The sequence below is a fragment of the Hyperoodon ampullatus genome (genome assembly GCF_949752795.1).
Source record: "Hyperoodon ampullatus genome assembly, chromosome: X".
Taxonomy (NCBI): domain Eukaryota; kingdom Metazoa; phylum Chordata; class Mammalia; order Artiodactyla; family Ziphiidae; genus Hyperoodon; species Hyperoodon ampullatus.
Genome location: NC_136913.1, coordinates 63,917,358 through 63,945,329, shown reverse-complemented (window position 1 = coordinate 63,945,329; position 27,972 = coordinate 63,917,358). Strand labels below are relative to the sequence as shown.

The 27,972-nt window shown below is 37.9% G+C and overlaps 1 protein-coding gene and 2 pseudogenes across 5 annotated transcripts in view; all 3 read left to right on the top strand.

Moving 5' to 3' along the window:
• Nucleotides 1-14,719, top strand: part of ABCB7 (ATP binding cassette subfamily B member 7) — a gene marked incomplete at both ends in the record, with an annotated part of 147,162 nt that extends 132,443 nt beyond the window's left edge. For all 3 annotated transcript variants that reach the window (XM_079727705.1, XM_079727706.1, XM_079727704.1), the window contains 2 exons: nucleotides 7,476-7,583; nucleotides 14,504-14,719. In XM_079727705.1, the coding sequence (XP_079583831.1) occupies nucleotides 7,476-7,583; nucleotides 14,504-14,719 (324 nt within the window). The remainder of the gene's footprint in view (nucleotides 1-7,475; nucleotides 7,584-14,503) is intronic.
• Nucleotides 14,720-23,557: 8,838 nt separating this feature from the next.
• LOC307069723 (tropomyosin-2-like) lies at nucleotides 23,558-25,609 on the top strand (annotated as a pseudogene). Its single transcript has 2 exons — nucleotides 23,558-24,021; nucleotides 25,216-25,609. The product of its transcript is annotated as a tropomyosin-2-like (transcript).
• LOC307068940 (regulator of microtubule dynamics protein 1-like) lies at nucleotides 24,166-25,119 on the top strand (annotated as a pseudogene). Its single transcript has one exon. The product of its transcript is annotated as a regulator of microtubule dynamics protein 1-like (transcript).
• Nucleotides 25,610-27,972: the final 2,363 nt, after the last annotated feature.

The following is a 27,972-nucleotide window of genomic DNA, read 5'->3' as shown; positions in this document are numbered from 1 at the left end:
TGTCTTGTAAATAAGTTCATTTGTATCGTTTTTTTTTCATATTCCACATATAAGCAATATCATATGATATTTGTCTTTTTCTGTCTGACTTAACTTCACTTAGTATGAAGTATAATCTCCAGGTCCATCCATGCTGTTGCAAATGGCATTATTTCAGTCTTTTTAATGGCTGAGTAATATTGCATTGGATATATATACCACATCTTCTTTATCCATTCATCTGTTGATGGACACTTAGGTTGCTTTCATGTCTTGGCTATTCTAAACAGTGCAGCAGTGAACAGTGGGGTGCATGTATCCTTTCAAAATGTTTTTTTCCAGATATATGCCCAAGAGTGAGATTGCTGAATCATAGGGTAGCTCTATTTTTAGTTTTTTAAGGAACCTCCATACTGTTCTCCATAGTGGCCATACTATTTTACATTCCCACCAACAGTGTAAGAGGGTTCCCTTTTCTCCACACCCTATCTAGCATTTATTGTTTGAAGATTTTTTGATGATGGCCATTCTGACTGGTATGAGGTGATATCTCATTATAGTTTTGATTTGCACTTCTCTAATAATTAGTGATGTTGAGCATCTTTTCATGGGCCTCCTGGCCATCTGTATGTCTTTGGAGAAATGTGTCTTTAGGTCCTCTGTCCATTTTTTGATTAGGTTGTTTGTTTTTTCAATATTGAACTGCATGAGCTGTTTGTAAATTTTGGAGACTAATACCTTGTTTGCAAATATTTTCTCTCAGTCTGTGGGTTGTCTTTTCAGTTTGTTTATGGTTTCCTTTGCTGTGCAAAAGCTTTTGAGTTTTATTAGGTCCCACTTGTTTATTTTTGTTTTTATTTCCATTACCCTGTGAGACAGATTGAAAAAGATATTACTGTGATTTATGTCAAAGGGTGTTCTGCCTATGTTTTCCTCTAAGAGTTTTATAGTATCCGTTCGTACATTTAGGTCTTTAATCCATTTTGAATTTATTTTTGTGCATGGTATTAAAGAATGTTCTAATTTCATTTTTTTTACATGTAGCTGTCCAGTTTTCCTAGCACCATTTATTGAAGAGACTATCTTTCCACCATTTTATAGTCTTGCCTCCTTTGTGGTAGATTATTGACCATAGGTGCATGGGTTTATATCTGGGCTTTCTATCCTTTTGATCTATATTTCTGTTTTTGTGCCAGTACCATACTGTTTTGATGAGTGTAGCTTTGTAGTATAGTCTGAAGTCAGGGAGCCTTGATTCCTCCAGCTCCATTTTTCTTTCTTAAGTTTGCTGCAGCTATTTAGGGTCTTTTGTGGCACTGTACAAATTTTAAGGTTTTTTGGTTCTAGTTCTGTGAAAATGCCATTGATAATTAGATAGGCATTGCATCAAAGCTGTAGATTACCTTGTGTAGTATAGTCATTTTGACAATATTGATTCTTCCAATTCAAGAACATAGTAGATCTTTTTTGAAAATATTTATTTATTTATTTAGGCTGCACCAGGACTTAGTTGCAGCAAGTGGGACCTTCGTTACAGCATGTGGGATCTTTAGTTGTGGCATGCAGACTTCTTAGGTGCGGCATGCAGACACTTAGTTATGGCATGCAGAATCTAGTTCCCGACCACGGATCGAGCCTAGGCCCCCTGCATTGGGAGCATGGAGTGTTACCCACTGGACCACCAGAGAAGTCCCAACATGGTAGATCTTTCCATCTGTGTCATCTTTGATTTCTTTCACTAGCATCTTATAGTTTTCAGAGTACAGGTCTTTTGACTCCTTAGGTAGGTATATCCCTAGGTATTTTATTCTTGTTGATGTGATGGTAAATGGGATTGTTTCTTTAATTTCTCTTTCTGATCTTTCATTGTTGGTGTATAGAAATGCAACAGATTTCTGTGTATTAATTTTGTATCCTGCAACTTTACCAAATTCATTGATGAGCTCTAGCAGTTTTCTGGTAGCATCTTTAGGATTTTCTCTGTATAGTATCATGTCATCTGCAAACAGTGACAGTTTTACTTCTTCTTTTCCAATTTGGATTCCTTTTATTTCTTTTTCTTCTCTGATTGCTGTGGCTAGGACTTCCGAAACTATGTTGAATAAAAGTGGCGAGAGTGGACATCCTTATCTTGTTCCAGATCTTAAAGGAAATGCTTTCAGCTTTTCGCCATTGAGTATGATGTTAGCTGTAGTTTTGTCATATATGGCCTTTATTATGTTGAGGTAGGTTCCCTCTGTGCCCACATTCTGGAGCATTTTTACCATAAATGGGTGTTAAGTTTTGTCAAAAACTTTCTCTGCATCTATTGAGATGATCATTTGGTTTTTATTCTTCAATTTGTTGATGTGATGTATCACACTGATTGATTTACAGATATTGAAAAATCCTTGCATCCCTGGGATAAATCCCACTTGATCATGGTGTATGATACTTTTAATGTATTGTTGGATTCGGTTTGATAGTATTTTGTTGAGGATTTTTGTGTCTCTGTTCATTAGTGATATTGGCCTGTAATTTTCTTTTTTCGTGGTATGTCTGTCTGGTTTTTGTATAACGGTGACGGTGGCCTCATAGAATGCATTTGGGAGTGTTCCTTCCTCTGCTGTTTTTTGGAATAGTTTCAGAAGAATTGTTGTTAACTCTTTTCTAAATGTTTGATAGCATTTGCCTATGAAGACATCAGGTCCTGGACTTCTGTTTGTTGGGAGTTTTTTAATCACATTTTTCAATTTCAGTACTGGTGATTGGTCTGTTTATAGTTTCTGTTTCTTCCTTGTTCAGATTTGGGAGATTGTACCTTTCTAAGAATTGTCCATTTCTTCCAAGTTGTACATTTTATTGGCATACAGTTGATTGTAGTAGTCTCTTATGGTCCTTTGGATTTCTATGGTGTCCATTGTAACTTCTCCTTTTTCATTTCTAATTTTATTGATTTCAGCCCTCTCCCATTTTTTCATGATTAGTCTGGCTAAAGGTTTGTCAATTTTGTTTAGCTTTTCAAAGAACCAGCTTTTAGTGTCATTGATCTTTTCTGTTGTTTCCTTCATTTCTATTTCATTTATTTTTGCTCTTTATGATTTCTTTCTTTTGCTAACTTTGGGTTTTGTTTGTTCTCTTTTCTCTGGTTGCTTTAGGTGTACATTTAGGTTGTTTATTTGTGATTTTTCTTGTTTCCTGAGGGAAGATTTTATTGTTATAAACTTACTTCTTCGAACTGCTTTTACTGTGTCCCATAGGTTTGGGATCTTTGGGCTTTTGTTTTCATTTGTTTCTAGGTATTTTTTGATTTCCTCTTTTCATTTCTTCAGTGATCCATTGGTTGTTTAGTAGCATATTGTTTAGCCTCCACATGTTTGTATTTTTTACTTTTTTTCTTGTAGTTGATTTCTAATCTCATAGTGTGTAGTCAGAAAAGATGCTTGATATGATTTCAGTTTTCTTAAATTTACTGAGGCTCACTTTGTGGCCCAGCATGTGATCAATCCTGGAAAATGTTCCATGTGCACATGAGAAAAACGTGTATTCTGCTGCTTTTGGATGGAAGTCTCTATAAGTATCAATTAAGTCCATCTGGTCTAATGTGTCATTTAAGGCCTGTGTCTCCCTGTTGATTTTCTGTCTGGATGATCTGTCCACTGACGAAAATGGTGTGTTAAAGTCTCCCATTATTGTGTTACTATTGATTTCTCCCTTCACGGCTGTTAGTATTTGCCTTATATATTGAGGTGCTCCTATGTTGGGTGCATATATATGTACAATTATTATATCTTCTTCTTGGATTAATCCCTTGATCATTATGTAGTGTCCTTCCCTGTCTCTTGTAACAGTCTTCATTTTAAAGTCTACTTTGTCTGATATGAGTATTGCTACTACAGCTTTCTTTTGTTTTCCATTTGTATGGAATACCTTTTTCCATCCCCTCATTTTCAGTCTGTATGTGTCCCTAGATCTGAAGTGGGTCTCTTATAGACAGCATATATAGGGGTCTTGTTTTTGTATCCATTCAGCCAGTCTGTCTTTTGGTTGGAGCACTTAATCCATTTACATTTAAGGTAATTATTGATATGTATGTTCTTATTACCTTTTTGTTAATTGTTTCGGATTTGTTTCTTTAGGTCTTTTTTCTTCCCTTCCTCTTTTGTTCTCTTGTTAATTGATGACTAACTTTAGTGTTGTATTTGGATTCCTTTTTCTTTTTTGTGTGTGTATCTATTGTAGATTTGTGGTTTGCGGTTACCATTAGGTTTTGCTATGGTAGTCTGTATATGAGCAAGGTTGTTTTAAGTTGCTGGTCTTTTAATTTCAAATTCATTTTCAATACCCTGCATTTGTTCTCTCCTCACTAATTGCTGATTTTGATATCATATTTATGTACAGATGACTTCCTTCCTTTACTGTATGTTTGCCTTTACCGGTGAGCTTTTCCATTCATAATTTTCCTGTTTCTAGTTGTGGCCTTTTCTTTTCCACTTAGAGAAGAATCTTTAGCATTTGTTGTAAGTCTGGTCTGGTGGTGCTGAATTCTTTAGCCTTTACTTGTCTGTAAAGCTTTATATTCTCCGTCAAATCTGAATGTGAGCCTTGCTGGGTAGAGTATTCTTGTTTGTAGATTTTTCCCTTTCATTGCTTTAAATATATTGTACAACTCCCTTCTGGCCTACAGAGTTTCTGTTGAGAAATCAGCTGATCACCTTATGGGATATGGGAGTTCCTGTGTATGTTTTTGTTGCTTTCCCCTTGTTGCTTTAATATTTTTTCTTTATCTTAAATTTTGTCAAGTTGAGTACTATTTTGTCTTGGTGTGTTCCTCCTTGGGTTTATCCTACCTGGGGGTCTCTGCACTTCCTGGGTTTGAGTGACTGTTTCCTTTCCCATGTTAGGGAAGTTTTCAGCTATTATCCCTTCAAATACTTTCTCAGGTCCTTTCTCTCTTCTCCTTCTGGGACCCCTATAATATGAATGTTGGTGCTTTTAATGTTGTCCCAGAGGTCTCTAAGACTGTCTTCATTTCTTTTCATTCTTTTTTCTTTATTCTTTTTCATGGCAGTGATTTCCAGCATTCTGTCTTCCAGGTCAGTTATCCATTCTTCTGCCTCAGTTATTATGCTATTGATTCCTTCTAGTGGATTTTTCATTTTCAGTTATTGTATTGTTCATCTCTGTTTGTTTGTTCTTTAATTCTTCTAGGTCTTTGTTATACATTTCTTGCATCTTCTCAATCCTTGCCTCCATTCTTGTTCCAAGGTCTTGAATCATCTTCACTATCATTATTCTGAATTCTTTTTCCAGTAGATTGCCTTTCTCCACTTCATTTAGTTGTTCTTCTGGGGTTTTATCTTTTTCCTTCGTCTGGGACATATTCCTCTGCCATCTCATTTTGTCTAATTTTCTGTGATTGCAGTTTCCATTACGTAGGCTGCTGGATTGTACTTCTTGCTTCTGCTGTCTGCCCTCTAGTGGATGAGGCTGTCTAAGGGGCTTGTGCATGCTTCCTGATGGGAGGGGCTGGTCCCTGCCTACTGGGTGGAGCTGGGTCTTGTCTCTCTGGTAGGCAGGGCTGTGCTCAGGAAGATTTTTAGCAGCTTCTCTGCTAATGGGTGGAGCTGTGTTCCCACCCTGTTGGTTGCATGGCCTGAGGTGTTCCAGCACTAGTGCCTACAGGCTGTAGGGTGGGGCTAATGGCAGCCTCAGGGAGGGCTCACACCAATGAGTACTCAACAGATCTGCTGCTGCCAGTGTCCTTATCCCCACAGTGAGCCACTGCCACCCCACACCTCTGCAGGAGACCCTCCATTACTAACACGTAGTTTGGGCCCCATCTCTTATGAGGTCACTGCTTTTTTCCCCTGGGTTCTGGTGCACACGCGATCTTGTGTCAGCCCTCCAAGAGTGGAGTTTCTGCTTTTCCCAGCCCTGTGGAATTCCTGTGATCAAACCCTACTGGCCTTCAAAGCCAGATTCTCTGGGGCTCCTCCTCCTGTTGCTGGACCTCCAGGTTGGGAAGCCTGACGGGGGGCTCAGGACTTTCACTCCTGTAGGAGAACTTCTGTGGTGTAACTGTTTTCCAGCTTGTGGGTCAAGCACCCGGCGGGTATGGAATTTGATTTTATTGTGATTGTGCCCCTCCTACTGTCTTGTTGTTATTTCTTCTTTGCCTTTGGATGTAGGGTATCTTTTTTGGTAGGTTTCAGTGTTTTTTTTTGTCAATGGTTGTTTACCCGTTGATTGTGATTTTGATGTTTACATAAGAAGGGGTGAGCTCACATCCTTCTACTCTACCATCATGAGCTAATCTGAGGATTTGTTATTGATATATTTAAAGGGAACCTTAAGCTGCACCAGACTCCATTCATATGCATAGTAGGAATCTGCTTACAAGAACTTTGTACCTAAAAATGTGTCATCCACATTTATCACAATTTCAGAGTCCTAACAACAGTCATTATTTGAGTCACGTATCTTTATTAGCTCACCGAGCATAACCCATTAATTGCTAGCAGAGAACACTCCCCCTCGAGGGAATGAGTTACCGGAAGATTTGGTAAATTTTAATCAACCTTTTAAAAAGGTCCAGAGCATCAGTAGGATGTGAGTGTTTAAGTTCTGGAGGGTAGGAAAGAGGAGTCCTCCCCAGACATCACAATTTTTCTTAGAATTGACCCTGTGCTTGATTTTAAGTCTGCCATAGTAAAATATAAGGTCTTCTTTTCCTGGGTAGCCATCTAGTCATGATAATTTTATTTCTTTAATAAATACAGTGACTAGAGATACCTGTAGAAAGCCATTGGGAATATCCCCATCCCCCACACTGCTATTTCCATCTAGCTAGCTGTACTTAGACCCAGGTTTCCAAGTATAGGTAAATATATATACAGTTGCCTTACATTTTACAGGCAGTAAACAAAAATGTATTTTCCAGAATGCCTTAAGAAGTCAGACTGCTTTTGAAAAAGAAGTTTTCTCAAGTTAAACATGCATCGTTGTCCTTGTCACCCTTTCCATCCTCTTTGTTTGAACTGAGGAAAAGCAAGTGCTCCTGTACCCTTTGAGTTTCCTATCTTGATTTTTTTTGTACTTCTCCACATCCTATCACTTGAGTCCCTCCTCATTTTGTTTTTGCTCTCATTGTCCAGATAAACATATCTGGCTATGCTCCTGATATCAGTGGATTCATCATTGTTATTGTTTGTTTTTATGTATAGAGAATATCTGCCTTCTCCCAAACTTTATAATTTAAAGAAATATTGCCTATCTTAAAGCTAATTTTTTTCATAATAATATGGTCATATTCACCTTCCCTCTTTGATTTTATTCTCTTCTTAGTAATTATTAGTTTAGGTAAAATATTTGATAGTGGTATAAAGTTTATATAATACCAAATTAACTAGCATTTTATATATTCTTTTCAGAAATACATGAGTATTTTACTATACATTTACCTAATAGATAGATCTTTTTTTCCCCTCCTAATGTTCTTGTTGTCAAACTTGCAGACTATTCTTGGTGCCATGAGGGATGCAGTCAAACACAGAACTTCTATTTTCATTGCACACAGATTGTCAACAGTTGTTGATGCAGATGAGATCATTGTCTTGGACCAGGTAAGAGTTTGAACTTTAATGTTTAGTGTTTGAAGAACATTAGAAATTGTTACAAACGCAAGCAACTTAAATATTATTTCTAAAGAAAGTTATAGAATTTTGTGTTATTTGAGTAAGATTGAATCCTGATAGGATTCCATTTTTACCTCCTTTTGATAGGAAATAATGCATGCCACTTCCAAAAATGAATAAACTGTATTAACTCACTCTATTAAAGTTTTAAAAGCAAAGTTAGATGAGAAAAGCATTAAATCCTAATATGGTAGAAGCAGTTTTAAAGGGTATGTATTTAAAATAATTTTTCTTTATTCATTTTTGCTCTGTACAGAATCTTTGCTCATTGTCTTCACTGTATTTTATATTTTCATTTTTCTAATACCTGCACATACCCTTGATGTCTAAAAGAAAATTACCGTAAAATAAAGTCATTTTCATGCATGGCCATTTTTATTTTATCTTTTTCCTCATGAGGAAAGTAAGAAAAAGGACAGGCTGCTTTATTTCTCTGAGGGAATTACTATAAGAGTATACTGTCTAAATGTTCTGAACAAATCAGAGTGCCACTATTGCGATTGGTAGATTTGAAAATTGTAATAGTTTTTCTTTTCTCCTCTCTGTAGGGATATCTTACTCCCACCCCCCTTTGTACTTGATTATTTCTAACAGTGTTTTCTATGCTTATTTCTCCCTTCTAATACATAAGCCTTCAATTTTTTATCATTTTGAAAGCCTGAGTACTGGGAGTTAAGAGAGAAGAAGCATTCTCTTGTACTGTCTATACTGAGAGATAATTTTTCATGCCACTAAAATTTCTTATGTGATATTCAGTTCTGTGATATATATATTATTTCTTTTATGTGTTACCTGTGCACTTGCTACCCTAGGCCTTTTTGTTCATTTGTTCAAAAATGCTAACATTGACTAAAATGTAAACTGATTTTCTTCGGTATGCTTGTTCCAGAGTGTCTTAAATGGGAAGTTTTGTAAATATACTTTATTATCTCATTGATGTTCAGGTATCTGAAATAAAATCTGCTCTTTTGTGCTTTTTACTAAACTTTCCAATTGTATGCAGTCATGTACATAGAGCCTTTTCTTGTAAATATAAAATGTTAAAAGTACTTTAACAAGCATGTGCTTACCTACCTCATGCCAGGAGGTTCACAGTATCTATACAGTTATATCATAACATTGCCACTTGGGGTTTGGATTATAATTGGAACTAACTATTGATCATACCATTTGTATCTAAAATCTCTTTATGTTGAATTTGATGGTTCTATAATTGCTTGATTATGAAGATCAGAGATTTTCATTTTCTAGTGAAACTAATGTGACCTCATGTGTTCCATCAACAGTCTCTGGTAGTATTAATATTAAGTCTTCATAACATAGTTCCCAAGGCCCTTCCTCACCCTCTTGCAGCCTGGTGATTACCTGTTCCCAGCCTTGGCAAGAGACTGGGGGTTTACTTGTCAGGAAATTGAGTCAGAGAGGCTCTGGACACAAGAAAATTACCAAGCACATTAACAGAGATGGGCGAGATGAACTGGAAATCAAAACATACTGAAGAATAAGACCACAGACCCTCCTGTGCCACTGGCTCCAAGAACCTTGCCAACCAATTATTTATTTCTACTGTCACCACTCCTTCCCTCACCAGCAGATAATTAGAGGATTCTTCTCTAGAGAAACAAAAGTAACCCCATAAAAAAACATGTTCATATTTGGGGACCCCCACAAAATGACCAGATACCCATGTGATCATCCTACAATGAAACCCAACAGCTGAGAAGCCCACTCCCATGCACATAGAGCTTCCAGTCAGCTTTTTTTAATAGTGTATTTTTAAGTGTCAGTGGATAATAAAGGAAGGCCTCCAAAGCAAGCAGAAAAAAATTCAGTAGAAAATGTAGACAATGCAGAGAGCATAAGAAAACTTAAAAATATAATTAATATCATCAGAGGTCATGGAAAATATAGCATTTTAAAATAAGGGGGGCCTCCCTGGTGGCGCAGTGGTTGTGAGTCCGCCTGCCGATGCAGGGGACACGGGTTCGTGCCCCGGTCCGGGAGGATCCCACGTGCTGCGGAGTGGCTGGGCCCATGAGCCATGGCCACTGAGCCTGCGCGTCCGGAGCCTGTGCTCCGCAATGGGAGAGGCCACAACAGTGAGAGGCCCGCGTACCGCAAAAACAAATAAATAAAAATAAATAAAATAAGGGCAAATGCTGTTAAGAAAAAAAATAAAGAAGACTTAATATTGCATGAGTTCCAGGATACAGTGTTAAGCGACAGAAAGCTGCAAAAGAGTATATAGTATGCTACCTTTTGCAAGGAGGATGTGGGGGAAACATACGTATATTTACTTGTTTCTGCAAAAAGAAACCCTGGGAGGATAAACTAGAAACTAGAGACATTGTTTACCTGCAGGATGGAGACAAAAAGGGGTAGAAGACAAAGGGGAGGGAGTAAGACTTTGCTGATTATACTTTTTTATATTATTTTTACTTTTGAACCATGCTAATGTTTTTATATATTTAAAAATCAACAAGGATGGGGCAGAAGCAGGAATTGAATACAAACAGAAAGAAGTAAAACTAGGTATATAACGAATTAATAACATAACTATGTAGAAGAAAAATAGCATGCAGAATTAACCCAAATAACTTTTGAACACATTACTCTGATTTTTTAGCCTTAGTGGAATATATTATAAGGATAAAAATAACTCAGACTTGAACTTAGTAAGTTTGTTTTTGTTAGTAGCATGAGAGTAGCTGTTTTGAAACTATTTTGTGTATACTGTAAGACTGAGCATGTGAGTAAATATACTGATGTTGAGAAATAGAGGTCTTACTTGGGAGAAGAAAGATACAGATATGGAATGGGAAAAGAAGAGGAGCCTTGTGATGTTATATTGGAACAGAATTGTCAATATCAGTTCATGATGAAAAAAAAATATTCCTAACTTTGTTCAGTGAAAAGCCCTAGAAACAATGAAATTCCAGTAGTAATGAGTGTAACTAGCATGTAGATCTTGGACACTAAATACTGTTTCACTAAAAGGAACCAAGACTCCTTGGAGAAATGACTGATTCCATATTTATTTGGAGCAGGGAAATTAATGAAGGCATATCACAAGGACACCAGAACCATTTTGAATGGGTTCCCACTGGCCAAGTGTGGGATGATTTGAATGTCAAAAAAAAAATGATACTAATGAATCACAACACATTGAATAAAAAACTAATCTATAATTCCATAATTGTACTTAGAGAAAGCTCTTTTTTAAAAATGAAATCTTGCCATTTACAGCAATGTTAATGGACCTGGAGGGTATTATGTTAAGTGAAATAAGTCAGAGAAAAACAAATACCGTATGATTTTACTTATATGTGAAATCTACAAAGCAGAGCAAATGAACAAACAAACCAGAAACAGACTCATAAATACAGAGAACATACTGGTAGTTGGCAGGGGGGACGGATGAAATAGGTAAAGGGTACTAAGAAGTATAAACTAAGTCATGAGGATGTAATGTACACATAGGGAATATAGTGAATAATATTTTCATAACTTTGTATGGTGACAGATGGTAACTGGACTTAACTGAGGTAATCATTTCATAATGTATAAAAATACTGAATCACTGTTGTACACCTGAAACTAATGTAATGTTGTATGTTAATTATAACGCTGAGAAAAAAATGCTAACACATACAAGGAATGATAAGTTTACAGAATCATATTTTGCAACCACCATTGTAATAAATGATTCACATAAGGATCATCATTGTTTGCTAAAACCATATGGTGAAAAACTATTGGGGAATCGAATATTCACAGAGTTTGAAAGCATAACCCATAGATTAATTATTGATTACAAAGAGAAAAAGTGCCTTTAAAATAGAGAAATCTGGTAGACACTACCTTAACCAGTGATCAAACTGAAATCATTAACTGTGGAGCAAAATGACATCATGTACCTCCTAATATGATACACGGAGGACATATCACCTATATTGTATTGCAACAAAAATGTTTAGCCTGGATCTAAGAATCAGGAACAACTAGACAAATACAACGTGAAGGGCATTCTTTAAAAAACAAACCTGGGGCTTCCCTGGTGGCACAGTGGTTGAGAGTCTGCCTGCCGATGCAGGGGACACGGGTTTGTGCCCTGGTCCGGGAAGATCCCACATGCCGCGGAGCGGCTAGGCCCGTGAGCCATGGCTGCTGAGCCTAAGCATCTGGAGCCTGTGCTCCACAACGGGAGAGGCCACAACAGTGAGAGGCCTGCATACCACCAAACAAAAAAAAAAAAAAAACAAGCCTGGACATTTTAGAAATGTCATTGTCACATTCACACAGAGTAGGAAACTTATAAATTTAATGTGTTGATCCTGATTGGATCCTGGATGGAAAAAATATATATAAAGGATATTATTGGGATAATTGGTAAAATCTAAATATGAGCTATAAGATAAATTTCTTGGGTGTGATATTGTTGTATTCTAGTCACATAGGAGAATGTCCTTGTTTTCAGGAGATACATGCTAATGAAATATTTAGGGGAGAAATGTAATGATGTCCACAACTCATTCTTAAATGATTTGGCAAAAAGTAGTGTAAATTTAGAGACAGGATGAAGTGAGAGAAAGCAAATGTGGAAAAATGAACAGTTGCTAACCTAGGAGAAGCATATATAGGCATTCATTTTTACCATTCTTGCAACATTTCAAATTTAAAATGGGGATAGTAAATAAATAAATGAACAGCTAGAGAACGAGAGATTTTGAAAATGAAAATAGTCATTGCTGAAATAAAGTCAAGAAAATCTCTAAAGAGTAGAGCAAAAAAAGAGAAAATAGAGGAAAGATAAGAAAACAAGAGAATTAGTCTGAGAGGTCCAACATTTGACTAATGCTTGTTCTAGAAAGAGGGGATAGGAAAAAGGGAAGGAAATAACTAAAGAATAATACCCCAAAAATGTCCAGAACTTCAGAGCATGAGTTTCCAGATTGAAAGGGCCTACCAAGAACCCACCACAATAAATGGAGGAAAGAAAAATAAAAGTCAAATTATCATAAAATTTCAGAATTGAGCATAAGGAAAAGAACTTAAAAGCTGTGAGAGAAATATCTCCGGGCAGGGTGGGGACTGAATAATAGATTACCTAATATAGTTGATTATGAGAAAAATACTGTTCAGACAGACTTAAAGTTTAGAGAGAATTACCAATAGTGACATAGAAAACTAAGCAAATGAAAAAACAAGGCAGTTACTATGTCCAGGAAGAATAAAAATTTATGAGAAAATATAAAATCCTAGTACTTCACTTGGCTCAACAGATAATACTTACATAGTCATAATAAAGTACACATTGTGTATTAACTTAAATAACATTTATGATATAACCAATGTTATTAGGAGAGTGAAGAGTGAGGCATTGGGAATGTGGAATAGTTAAAAGTGCTGAATCTCATTAATATGTATATGTGTGTGTAAATGCCAGAAGAAATAGCTACAGATTTGGAGATAAGGAGATATTCAAGGGTGGAGGAGGAGGAGACAAAAGACTGTACTTTCTGTTATAAACTTTGCAATTATTAGTTGACTTTTTAAGGTGTGTACATTTATACTTTAATACAAACAAAAATAATTTAAAATATAATATACATTTTTAAAGCAGGATAATTTTTTGTGATTTATTTCATTGGTTTTCTGCAAAAATAATTCCATTTTTTCTAATACTTTTTGATGCAGTTTTCATTGAGGATTTCTTTAATTGAAGTGTAGTTAATGTACAATATTGTGTCAGTGACTCAGTTTTTTTTTTAGATTATATTCCATTATAGGTTATTACAGAAGATTGAATACAGTTCCCTGTGCTATACAGTAAATCCTTTTTGTTTATCTATTTTATATATAGTAGTTTGTATCTGTTAATCCCATACTCCTAATTTGTTCTTCCCTCCTCCCTATCCCCTTTGGTAACCATAAAAGTGTTTTTTATGTCTGTGCAGTGAGATTTTTATTTTGTTTTTTTTTACAGTGGTAAAAAAATATAAAATACATAACCATGGGGACTTCTGTGCTAGTGAAGTGGTCCACAGATACCAAAGTTGAGGACTGCATTCAGGATCCAGAGTTCAAATAGCTGAGTGAAATAGTTCCTAGACTGTCCAGCCAGCAATCAAGGAGAAGCCTTAAATTTAACCACTCAGAAGTGGGCACACACAAATTTCAGTTATTTTGCTTAAGGGTATACTTGTAAACGTCCTCTCACCAGGAGTACCAGTAAAAGTGACAAAATTACTTTTGTCTCCCAACATGTTTAGCAGTAGCTCTCCAGAGACAGATTAATTTTAGATAAGAGTTAGGAATCAATACCAATTCTATGCAATCTTAAGGTTAATAGCCAGTGTTAAGAAAAATAGTTACTGGAAGAAATAAACTTTTCATGGGGAAATATTTTTTATTTCAAAGTACACATAGGATTTTGGGATATTTATTTAAAATCCTTTAAATCTCTATAAATAACAGTGCTTTTGATGTAAATTTGATTTAAATTTGATTTACTGATTACAGAAAATACCACCTTTAGAAAATCTTCACCTTCCTTTTCTGCTCTTCAAAATGAAAAATGAAACATTCAAATTTTATTTCCTTTAAGTGAAATGGTATATGGTATATGGAATTTCATAGCTTTTGGTTTGCTCACTGGACTGATAACTCAACAGTAAATAAGGCATTTCTACCCCAGTTTTTCCCATTTGTACTGTAATGAAGAATTGGGAAAGGTATTTTAATGAATGCAAATCTTTCAAAATTCTTGCTTAGAAAGTATTATGTATTTTCAATTGTTATGCTACTTATATGACTTTCTCTACGTTTCTCTTGTTTTTGCTTATTAGGGTAAGGTAGCTGAACGTGGTACCCACCATGGTTTGCTTGCTAACCCTGGCAGTATCTATTCAGAAATGTGGCATACACAGAGCAGCCATGTGCAGAACCATGATAACCCCAAATGGGATGCAAAGAAAGAAAATGTGTCCAAAGAGGAGGAAAGGAGGAAACTACAAGAAGAAATTGTCAACAGTGTGAAAGGCTGTGGAAACTGTTCCTGCTAAGTCACATGAAACCTTTTCTTTCTTCTCTTTTCTTCTCTTTTCTTTTTTCTCCCTCCCTCCCTTCCTTCCTTCCTTCCTTTCTCTCCTCTTCCTTCCTCCCTTCTTCCTTTCTTTCTTTTTTTCCTTGACTACACATTTGCACTAAAGCAGAATTGTTTTATTAAAAAAAAATCAGGGCTCGGGTATCGGGTTCTAGTAGGAACGCACAGAGAGGACTGGGGCTGGCTGCAGGAAGAGAGCCTGAAGGGGTTAGTGCACCATGGCTAGCCCGGAGGGAGTCCGGGGAAAAAGTCTGGAGCTGCCGAAGAGGCAAGAGACTTTTTCTTCCCTTTTGTTAGCTGGTGCGCGAGGGGAGGGCATTAAGAGCGCTGATTAAAGAAGCTGCAGAGATGGGCGCGAGCCGCGGCTAAAGGCGCGGACCCCGGAGACGGGCGTGGGACACTGGGGCTGCTGCTGCCGCCGCCACAAGGCCTGTGTGCGAGCACAGGTCACTGGCTACCCCCCCTTCCGGGGAGCCTGTGCAGCCCGCCACTGCCAGGGTCCCGGGAACCAGGGACGGCTTCCCCGGGAAAGCGCACAGAGCGCCTCGAGATGGTGCAACGTCACACCGGCCTCTGCCACCGCAGGCCCGCCCCGCACTGCGTGCCCCTCCCTCCCCTCGGCCTGAGTGAGCCAGAGCCCCCGAATCAGCGGCTCCTTTAAACCCGTCCTGTCTGAGCGAAAAACAGTCACCCTCCGGCGGCCTACACGCAAAGGCGGGGCCAGGTCCAAGGCTGAGACCCGGGAGCTGTTGAGAGCAGAGAAGAGACAGGGAGATCTCTCTCTGCAGCCTCGGAGGCAGCGGATTAAAGCTTCACGGTCCACTTGATGTGCGCTGCATCTGTGGAGTGCATGAATGGACAGCGAATCATCCCAAATTGAGGAGGTGGACTTTGAGGACAAGATTTAAGATTTTTTCCCCTTTTCCTCTTTTTACAATGAATTATCCCAAATTAAATAGGTGGACTTTGAGAGAAAGATTTTCGATTTTTTTCTCCCTGTTCTCTTTTTGTGAATGTGTATGGATATGCTTCTGTGTGAGATTTTCTCTGTATAGCTTTGCTTCCACCATAGGTCCCAGGGTTCTATCCATCTGTTTTTTTTTCAATAATTACTTTTTTATTTTTAATAACACTACTATATTTTATACTTTATTCTATTTTACTTTATCTTCTCTCTTTTTTTCCTACCTTCCCTTCCTCCCTCCCTCCGCCCCTTTCTTTCTTTCTTTCCTTCTTTCCTTCCTCCCTCCCTCCCTCCTGTTAGCCTTTCTTTCTTTCGTTCCGTCCTTCCTCCCTCGCTCCCTCCCTCCTTTCTTTCTTTCTTCCTTCCTTCCTTTCTTTCCTTCTTCCTTACTTTCTCTCTCTCTTTCTTTCTTCTACTAATTCTTTCTTTCTACATTTTCTCCCTTTTATTATGAGCCGGGTAGATGAAAGGCTCTTGGTGCTGCAGCCAGGAGTCAGTGCTATGCCTCTGAAGTGGGAGAGCCAACTTCAGAACACGGGTCCACAAGAGACCTACCAGCTCCACATAATATCAAGCAGCGAAAATCTCCCAGAGATCTCCATCTCAACACCAGCACCCAGCTTCAGTCAACGACCAGCAAGCTACAGTGCTGGTCACCCTATGCCAAGCAACTAGCAAGAAAGGAACACAACCCCACCCATTAACAGAGAGGCTGCCTAAAAACGTAATAAGGCCACAGGCACCCCAAAACACACCACCAGACGTGGACCTGTCCACCAGAAATAAAAGATCGAGCCTCAACCACCAGAACACAGGCACCAGTCCCCCCGACCAGGAAGCCTACACAACCTACTGAAACAACCTTAGCCACTGGGGACAGACACCAAAAACAACGGGAACTACGAATCTGCAGCCTGCAAAAAGGAGACCCCAAACACAGTAAGATAAGCAAAATGAGAAGACAGAAAAACACACAGTAGGTGAAGGAGCAAGATAACCTACCAGACCTAACAAATGAAGAGGTAATAGGCAGTCTACCTGAAAAAGAATTCAGAATAATGATAGTAAAGATGATCGAAGATTCTATTTCCAAGATCCAAAATCTTGGAAATAGAATAGACAAAATGCAAGAAACAGTTAACAAGGACCTAGAAGAACTAAAGATGAATCAAGCATCGATTAAAAACACAATAAATGAAATTAAAAACAATCTAGATGGGATCAATAGAATAACTGAGGCAGAAGAACGGATAAGTGAGGTGGAAGATAAAATAGTGGAAATAACTGCTGCAGAGCAAAATAAAGAAAAAAGAATGAAAAGAAGAGAGGACAGTCTCAGAGACCTCTGGGACAACATTAAATGCACCAACATTCGAATTATAGGGGTTCCAGAAGAAGAAGAGAGAAAGGGACTGAGAAAATATTTGAAGAGATTATAGTTGAAAACTTCCCTAATATAGGAAAGGAAAGAGTTAATCAAGTCCAGGAGGCACAGAGAGTCCCATACAGAATAAATCCAAGGAGAAATACACCAAGACACATATTAAACTGTCAAAAATTAAACACAAATCATATTAAAAGCAGCAAGGGAAAAACAACAACACACAAGGGAATCCCCATCAGGTTAACAGCTGATCTCTCAGCAGAAACTCCAAGCCAGAAGGGAGTGGCAGGACATAGTTAAAGTGATGAAGGAGAAAAATGTGCAACCAAGATTACTCTACACAGCAAGTATCTCATTCAGATTTGATGGAGAAATTAAAACCTTTACAGACAAGCAAAAGCTGAGAGAGTTCAGCACCACCAAACCAACTTTACAACAAATGCTAAAGGAACTTCTCTAGGCAAGAAACACATCAGAAGGAAAAGACCTACAATAAGGAACCCAAAACAAGGAAATGGGAATAGGAACATACATATCAATAATTATCTTAAATGTAAATGGACTAAATGCTCCCACCAAAAGACACAGATTGGCTGAATGGATACAAAAGCAACACCCATATATATGCTGTCTACAAGAGAACAACTTCAGACCTAGAGACACATACAGATTTGAAGTAAGAGGATGGAAATAGATATTCCATGCAAATGGAAATCAAAAGAAAGCTGGAGTAGCAATTCTTATATCAGACAAAATAGACTTTAAAATAAAGACTATTAGAAGAGACAAAGAAGGACACTACATAATGATAAAGTGATCGATCCAGGAAGAAGATATAGCAATTGTAAATATGCACCCAACATAGGAGCACTTAAATACATAAGGCAAATACTAACAGCCATAAAAGGGAAAATCGACAGTAACACACTCATAGTAGGGGTCTTTAACACCCCACTTTCACCAATGGACAGATCATCCAAAATGAAAATAAATAAGGAAACACAAGCTTTAAATGATACATTAAACAAGATGGACTTAATTGATATTTATAGGACATTCCATCCAAAAACAACAGAATACACATTTTTCTCAAGTGCTCATGGAACATTCTCCAGGATAGATCACATCTTGGGTCACAAATCAGGCCTTGGTAAATTTAAGAAAATTGAAATTGTATCAAGTATCTTTTCCGACCACAATGCTATGAGATTAGACATCAATTACAGGAGAAGATCTGTAAAAAATACAAACACATGGAGGCTAAACAATACACTACCCAATAACGAAGTGATCACTGAAGAAATCAAAGAGGAAATAAAAAAAATACCTAGAAACAAATGACAATGGAGACATGATGACCCAAAACCTATGGGATGCAGCAAAAGCAGTTCTAAGGGGGAAGTTTATAGCAATAAAATCCTGCCTAAAGAAACAGGAAACATCTCGAGTAAACAACCTTACCCTGAACCTAAAGCAATTAGAGAAAGAAGAACAAAAACACCCTGAAGTTAGCAGAAGTAAGGAAATCATAAAGATCAGATCAGAAATAAATGAAAAAGAAATGAAGGAAACGATAGCAAAGATCAATAAAACTAAAAGCTGGTTCTTTGAGAAGATAAACAATATTAATACACCATTAGCCAGACTCATCAAGAAAAAAAGGGAGAAGACTCAATTAGAAATGAAAAAGGAGAAGTAACAACTGACACTGCAGAAATACAAAAGATCATGAGAGATTACTACAAGAAACTCTATGCCAATAAAATGGACAACCTGGAAGAAATGGACAAATTCTTAGAAATGCACAACCTGCCAAGACTGAATCAGAAAGAAATAGAAAATATGAATAGACCAATCACAAGCACTGAAACTGAAACTGTGATTAAAAATCTTCCAACAAAAGTCCAGGACCAGATGGCTTCACAGGCAAATTCTATCAGACATTTAGAGAAGAGCTAACACCTATCCTTCTCAAACTCTTCCAAAATATAGCAGAGGGAGGAGCACTCCCAAACTCATTCTATGAGGCCACCATCACCCTGATACCAAAACCAGACAAGGATGTCACAAAGAAAGAAAAGTACAGCCAATATCACTGATGAACATAGATGCAAAAATCCTCAACAAAATACTAGCAAACAGAATCCAACAGCACACTAAAAGGATCATACACCATGATCAAGTGGGGTTTATTCCAGGAATGCAAGGATTCTTCAATGTACGCAAGTCAATCAATGTGATACACGATATTACCAAATTGAAGAAAAACCATATGATCATCTCAATAGATGCAGAGAAAGCTTTCGACAAAATTCAACACCCATTTATGATAAAAACCCTGCAGAAAGTAGGCACAGAGGGAACTTTCCTCAACATAATGAAGGCCATATATGACAAACCCACAGGCAACATCGTCCTCAATGGTGAAAAACTGAAACCATTTCCACTAAGATCAAGAACAAGACAAGGCTGCCCACTCTCACCACTCTTATTCAACCTAGTTTTGGAAGTTTTAGCCACAGCAATCAGAGAAGAAAAAGAAATAAAAGGAATCCAAATCGGAAAAGAAGAAGTAAAGCTGTCACTGTTTGCAGATGACATGATACTATACATAGAGAATCCTAAAGATGCTACCAGAAAACTACTAGAGCTAATCAATGAATTTGCTAAAGTAGCAGGATACAAAACTAATGCACAGAAATCTCTGGCATTCCTGTACACTAATGATGAAAAATCTGAAAGTGAAATCAAGAAAACCCTCCCATTTACCATTGCAACAAAAAGAATAAAATATCTAGGAATAAACCTACCTAAGGAGACAAAAGACCTGTATGCAGAAAATTATAAGACACTGATGAAGGAAATTAAAGATGATACAAATAGATGGAGAGATATACCATGCTCCTGGATTGGAAGAATCAATATTGTGAAAATGTCTCTACTACCCAAAGCAATCTACAGATTCAATGCAATCCCTATCAAACTACCACTGGCGTTTTTCACAGAACTACAATAAAAAATTTCAAAATTTGTTTGGAAAAACAAAAGACCCTGAATAGCCAAAGCAATCTTGAGAACGAAAAATGGAGCTGGAGGAATCAGGCTCCCTGACTTCAGACTATACTACAAAGCTACAGTAATCAAGACAGTGTGGTACTGGCACAAAAACAGAATGATCAGTGGAACAGGATAGAAAGCCCAGAGATAAACCCACGCACATATGGTCACCTCATCTTTGATAAAGGAGGCAGGAATGTACAGTGGAGAAAGGACAGCCTCTTCAGTAAGTGGTGCTGGGAAAACTGGACAGGGACATGTAAAAGTATGAGATTAGATCATTCCCTAACACCATACACAAAAATAAGCTCAAAATGGATTAAAGACCTAAATGTAAGGCCAGACACCATCAAACTCTTAGAGGAAAACATAGGTAGAACACTCTATGACATAAATCACAGCAAGATCCTTTTGGACCCACCTCCTAGAGAAATGGAAATAAAAACAAAGATAAACAAATGGGACCTAATGAAACTTCAAAGCTTTTGCACAGCAAAGGAAACCATAAACAAGACCAAAAGACAACCCTCAGAATGGGAGAAAATATTTACAAATGAAGCAACTGACAAAGGATTAATCTCCAAAATTTATAAGCAGCTCATGCAGCTCAATAGCAAAAAAACAAACAACCCAATCCTAAAATGGGCCGAAGACTTAAATAGGCATTTCTCCAAAGAAGATATACAGACTGCCAACAAACATGTGAAAGAATGCTCAACATCATTAATCATTAGAGAAATGCAAATCAAAACTACAATGAGATATCTCACAACAGTCAGAATGGCCATCATCAAGAAATCTAGAAACAATAAATGCTGGAGAGGGTGTGGAGAAAAGGGAACACTCTTGCACTGCTGGTGGGAATGTGAATTGGTACAGCCACTATGGAGAACAGTATGGAGTTTCCGTAGAAAACTACAAATAGAACTACCATATGACCCAGCAATCCCACTACTAGCCATATACCCTGAGAAAACCATAATTCAAAAAGAGACATGTACCAAGATGTTCTTTGCAGCCCTATTCACAATAGCCCTGAGATGGAAACAACCTAAGTGTCCATCATCGGATGAATGGATAAAGAAGATGTGGCACATATATACAATGGAATATTACTCAGCCATAAAAAGGAACGAAACTGAGCTATTTGTAATGAGGTGGATAGACCTAGAGTCTGTCATACAGAGTGAAGTAAGTCAGAAAGAGAAAGACAAATACCGTACACTAACACGTATATATGGAATTTAAGAAAAAAATATCATGAAGAACCCAGGGGTAAAACAGGAATAAAGACACATATCTACTTGAGAATGGACTTGAGGATATTGGTAGGGGGAAGGGTAAGCTGTGACAAAGTGAAACAGAGGCCTGGACATATATACAGTACCAAACTTAAGGTAGATAGATCGTGGGAAGCAGCCGCATAGCACAGGGAGATCAGCTCAGTGCTTTGTGACCACCTGGAGGGGTGGGATGGGGAGGGTGGGAGGGAGGGAGAGGCAAGAGGGAAGGGAAGTGGAAATATGTATATGTATGAGTGATTCACTTTGTTATAAAGCAGAAACTAATAAAAAACAAAAATAATCATACATTCCCATTTTCTATAATCCTTCTTTTAGATAAGATTTTTTTGGAAAGGGAATTGAGTTTTACATCTTTCACAATCTATTTAATGTGATATTTATATTTATCCCCAAATTATTTTCTTGTTACTGCCTTCGTTGTGGTCAAAGCATAATTTTTGTTACTATTTGACTATACCCCATTTCCATTTTTGAGGCCTGATAGCCATTTGCTATCCATAACCAGATGAATCAGATTTGTTTCCAAATTTTTTGTAGTTTTTCAAACCTCCTTTATGCTGACAATTTAGATGGAAAGTGTCTGTTTCTTAAAAATTTTTAAGAAAATAAGAGAGTGTAGGTTCATTGTTTCTCCTCCCCTTCCCCCATTGAAATACTTCAATGATAGTTAACTATACTTACATTTTAAAAATTATATGCCCCTATATACCTTTAAGAGGAAAAACCTTGACTCTCATGTTGGTATGTAGAATGTTCTTCATCATTAACCAGCATTGTAACTGTCATCTAGCGGTGGAAATTTTATTTTTCCACCAAATGAGGTGTTGCTTTTGTTTTGGACCAAAATTTATACATTTCTTTTTAAAGACTCATAAACCCTGATGTAATTTGAGAGTTACCATACTGGGAGTGATCTAAAAAGCTTAGGAAGTTAATTGCCTTTTCTATTTCCATCTTAAATGCACTGCTTTTGCTATCTGAAGTTATACAAAGAAACAACCAAATGGGATGTGTGCACGCCTGCATGTGTATACATGTGTATAAAGCAACATCTACTTAAAAATTAATGACCTTTAGGCAAATAGGAGAGGATTTCACATATATTTACATGATCAGGACTCTAATCTGTGTTGACACTTCAGAGTTACTTTATTACCAAGTCTTCCCTTCCTTTTTCAGTAGTTTAATGAGTTCCTTTAAGCTTGAAATAACAAGGAGGAGACCAAACAAGATAATCAAGAAATAATTAATAAAATGTTGGTATATATTCACTTAGAAAGCTCCTCTCCCTTTCCAACTGGAATTTGCTTTAATTTGTTTTGTAGTAATCATTCAGCTTGAAAAACTTGTGTGTCATGAACAGCCACATAACTCTATAATGAGGCTTTATTTCTCAGAAAAGGTCTTAAAGTATTTATTTGTCTATGGTTTTATTGTCTTTTAAGTCATAATTTGGTATGGGTGAGATTAATTTTTTTTCTGATTTGTATTGTCATTAGTAGGTAGATATCTAAACTGATTGGGTCTGCAGTTTTGTTATATAAAGGTGATTTGATAAGTAGCTTGAAGCCAGTATTTTATGGTTAGTCTTTGAAAGTACAGTAAGTGGTGCAGGATCTTGCTTTTGGAGTTGGAGTTAACACTGAGATGCGTAATCAGCTGCAAAATGGGGGGTTTGGGACATTTCTTACTCTGAAGCCATAGACGTGATTGCTTTTCTGAGGAACAACAACAACAACAAGTCCTTTGAATAACCCAGCTGCATTACTAGAAATGTGGTTAGATAGAAATTTTGCTTCTGTTAATTCCTTCTATACATTTCCAATGTTGTTGATGGAAAATATTTAGCTTAGTTGCATAATCAAACAGGTAAGATTGAAGTAATCATTAGTAATATTCATTTTGAATGTGAATAGTGGTATTCAAAGTAAGTGATTTTGTGATATGGGAAACATATAGTCAAAGGATAGGACCTGGTGTAGGCAAAGGGTTGGGGGCTGGGGTGCAGCTGCTGCAGCTCTCGCTGGAGCCAAGACAAACGCCCACCACTGCCCACTGCCCACCACCTGCTGCATGCACCTCCACGCCATGGCTGGCCTCAACTCCCTGGAGGCAGTGAAACGCTAGAACCAGGCCCTGCAGCAGCAGGCGGACGAGGCAGAGGACCGTGCACATGGCCTACAGTGTGGGAGCTGGATGGCGAGCGTGAGTGGTGAGAGAAAGCTGAAGGTGATGTGGCAGCTCTCAGTTGACACATCCAGCTCATTGAGGGGGAGTTGGACAGAGCTCAGGAATGACTGGCCACAGCCCTGTGCAAGCTGGAGGAGGCAGAAAAGGGTGCAAATGAGAGCAAAAGAGGAATGAAGGTGATAGAAAACTGGGCAACGAAGATGAGGAGAAGATGGAGATTCAGTAGATTCAGCTCAAAGAAACCAAGGACATTGCTGAGTAAGCTGACCACAAATACAAGGAGGTAGCTCGTAAGTTGGTCATCCTGGAGGGTGAGCTGGAGAGGGTGGAGGAGCATGCCAAGCCATCTGAACTAAAATGTGGTGACCTGAAGCTGTGGGGAAGAAGAGGAGCAGGGCCGGAAGCCGGCAGACACTGCTCTCTGTGGAAAGACTGGGGTGCCTTTCACTCTGCCCCGCTTCTTAGCAGCCAAAGGGGTGAGGGGTCAGGCCTGCGAGCTGCAGATCATGGCACTAGCCTTGCGACTCTGGCACTCCCTTCCTTTGGGACGTATCACTGCCCCAGGACCTTGGCTCCTGATGGGTGCTGCTGGCAGCTGCGAGCAGTTCATTCTTTGGTGACTCCATGGCACTGAGGTGATGGAAAACCCAGGAGCTTTCAAAAGAAGTCTTTTATTCTCTGCCTTGTCTTATTTGGGTTTTGAAACTTATCAAGTCATTTCCCAGGCTGCTGTGGTTCATGCCACAGCCAGAGTCTTCAGAGTTGAAGAAATCCTTGAACAAGCAGACTATCTATATGAAAGTGGAGAAACAGAAAAACTTTACCAGTTGCTATCCCAGTACAAGGAAAGTGAAGATGCAGAGTTACTGTGGTGTTTGGCATGGGCATCATGTGTTATAGCTCAACTCAGTGGAACCTCAGAAGAGGAGAAAAAGATTTTGGTGTATGAAGCCCTAGAGTATGCAAAAAGGGCACTAGAAAAAAATGAATCAAGTTTTGCAGCTCATAAGTGGTATGCAATCTGTATTAGTGATGTTGGAGATTATGAAGGAATCAAGGCTAAAATTGCAAATGCCTACATGATCAAGGAGCATTTTGAGAAAGCAGTTGAACTCAACCCTAAAGATGCTACCTCAATTCACCTTATGGGTATTTGGTGTTACACATTTGCTGAAATGCCTTGGTATCAAAGAAGAATTGCTAAAATGCTGTTTGCAACTCCTCCTAGTTCCATCTATGAGGAGGCATTAGGCTACTTTCACAGGGCAGAGCAAGTGGATCCAAACTTCTACAGCAAAAACTTGCTTCTTCTAGGAAAGACATATTTGAAACTACACTACAAAAAGCTTGCTGCTTTCTGGCTAACAAAAGCCAAGGACTATCCAGTGCATGCAGAGGAGGATAAACAGATACAGACAGAAGCTGCTCAGTTGCTTACACGTTTCAGTGACAAGAACTGAGAATTTTTCAATGAAATATCTAAGAAGCAGTGCCTTTTCATCAAATTATAAAGATAATAAATACATTAACCATTAAAATAAATAAAATAAAATGTGGTGACCTGGAAGAAGAACTCAATGTCACTAACAACTTGAAGTTGCCAGAGGATGCATCTGAAAGGGAGGATGAACATGAAGAAGAAATTAAACTTCTATCTGACAAACTGAAAGAGGCTGAGACCCGTGCCGAATTTGCAGAGAGAACAGTTGCAAAACTGGAAAAATTGATGAGCTAGAAGAAAAACTTGCCCAGGCCAAAGAAGAGAACGTGGACTTACATCAGACACTGGATCAGACACTAAACGAACTAAACTGTATAGAACCAAAACAGAAGAGTTTTGTTCCAACAAAAACTCCAGAGTTCCGTGTCTTTCGCTTCTCTTGTAAGAAGTTTCCTTTGTTATTGTCTCTTTGCTTTGCAGGAAATGTCAAGCAAATTATGAATACATGACCAAATATTTTGTATCAGAGAAGCTTTGAGCACCAGTTAAATCTATTCCTTCCTTTTTTCAAATAACATCAGGTTTTTCAGCTCTGTTTTTATCCTTAAATTTCATTTATTCCTGAGGTAGGCAGGGTATTTCATATTGAGCATACTCTCAAGACTGAGGGCATTTGGTTCCTGGGAGAATAGACAACCCCACAGTTTTAAAACACAGATTCCGATGTCTAGTCATGGGTCAGTTTAAAAGGTTGTAGAATATCCACCGTTGGTCACACTATAGGAGGCCAGGGACCATCACATTAAAATGGGTGGGGATTTTCCATCCAGAGCAAAAAAGGGGAGTGGGGGTGGGGTTACTATGGGAAGTCATAAACCACACAGAAGTTAACCTAATCATCCTGGCTCTTTTCCACACTCCACCATGCAGAACAAACATCCTCTGAGCAGCCAGCATGGGAATGCTTGGAAAAGAGTCATAATAATTACCCAAATGTTTTCTAGATAGATCCTTGATATGCTCTTCTCTATGCTTCTTTCACTCTAAAGTTGTTCTCTGAGTAGCTGATGTCTTATTCCAATAATGACCCATGCTTATCTGCTCTGATATGAGGCCATCCACTCAGCAGGAATGAATGTTGTAGAATTCAGTCCTATTCAGAGAAGCTATACCAAAAAGACTGCTAGCCATCAATAGTTGAGTAAGACTTCCCATAAACAAATATTGGACAAAATAGCCCTCTCTGACAGCAAAGTAAGGATGAAAAAGTAATTGGCCTAACTTCTTCTCCTCTATACTCCAGGGACTGGCAAATTGGAGATTTACTTATCTGGAATTTTAATTCCTTCTTCAGGACCAAGTTAATAAAAGACCAGGAAACTCCTGATTAAACTGGATATGGAGTATTTTGTAGACAGGGCTGCACAGTTTGGCTTTGTTAGCTTTCTGCTCTCTCAGTTAACATCTCAGAGCTGGAATATTCCACATTCCCTAGCAGTGTGGGAGTCAACTCAAGTTTACAATTCTGACTAAAAATTACCCTGCTTCTAGTTTATCCAAATCCTCTGCCCCTCACTCCTATTTATTAAGCATCACACTACCCAGGAAATACACTAGCAAATTGTGCAATTGAATGAAACCCACACTTTTCATTTAGATTCTTGCAACAGTGTCATATGTAATAGTATCACTTTTCTACATTTTGGTCAAATAAATTTTTACATAAACTAAAAAAAATAGATAGGAATGTTTTTAGGGTGGGGAAATTTCCCCACTAAGAAATTTGAAGCTGTTTTCATATGATTGGCGGTGGTCTCTGGTGGTCTCTAGACCACTGGGTCATTGTAGTCATTAACCAGTATTTTCAGCTAATAAAAAATTACCTGAAAAACTCAGTTATTGTAGGGGCCACAACTAAGTCAAATATTTTTTCTCTTAACTCCATCTTAGAAAGGTGGTTCTATACAGTGACATAATAGACAAAAGCTTCCTAAAATGATTCATTCAGAGGAAATGCCAAGAAAAGGGACATTTATTATAATGTACTAATTTTACATTACAGTATTACATACACAAAAGTACAAATTTCTAAATCAGTGTTGCAACAATGTTTTCTTAATGTCTTGGGATAGATAAGCTACAATTTTGGAATATGGGCTCTGAAAATGGCGCAAGGGATAGGGTTTTGTTTCTTAATATCCCTTTATTTTTAAGATTGAAAATTTTACTTTCTTCCTAAGGGAATCCCAGTTTACAAAAATTAAACTGAAACCAAGGTAATTTGGGATCGTGAAAACTGGGCCACATGCCTTCCTGCAGGTTTTTAACATAGAAATATCTTGGTGAGCAGATGGGCTCATTTGGAAATTTTTGAATAGCTCAAGTCTGAGGGTCACTTGTGAGAATCAGAAAGAGGCCTTAACATTTGGATAAACTCAAAATACACATTTACTTCTCCTGTGCAAGGATTTGCACCTTTTCTATACCTTTAGTTAAATATTTTGCCTTTTCCCTTAGACGCTGACAAAGCTCAGTTTGTGAAGATGGCCAGTTTAAAAATATGTTTTGCTTTTAAAGGCAAGATATTTAAAGATTATATGTTTCCTTATTTCTGGATCACTTTGTGCACACTGCCATCTTGCTCCTATCCTTCCTTATTGCTGGATGTCTCAGGGAGTAGCAACTTTTACCAATGTATATTCATAATCCTCTTACCTTGTAGGTTTATCATAGGATATTCTGTTGTGGATTAGTAGTTGAAAGCATTTAAATATGTTTGCAATGGCAGCTTTCTTAAATTATAGAGAGGCCCCTTCTCTCCCTGCATTGAGTATATAGATTTTGAATGTAAACTGTATAGTAAATGATAATA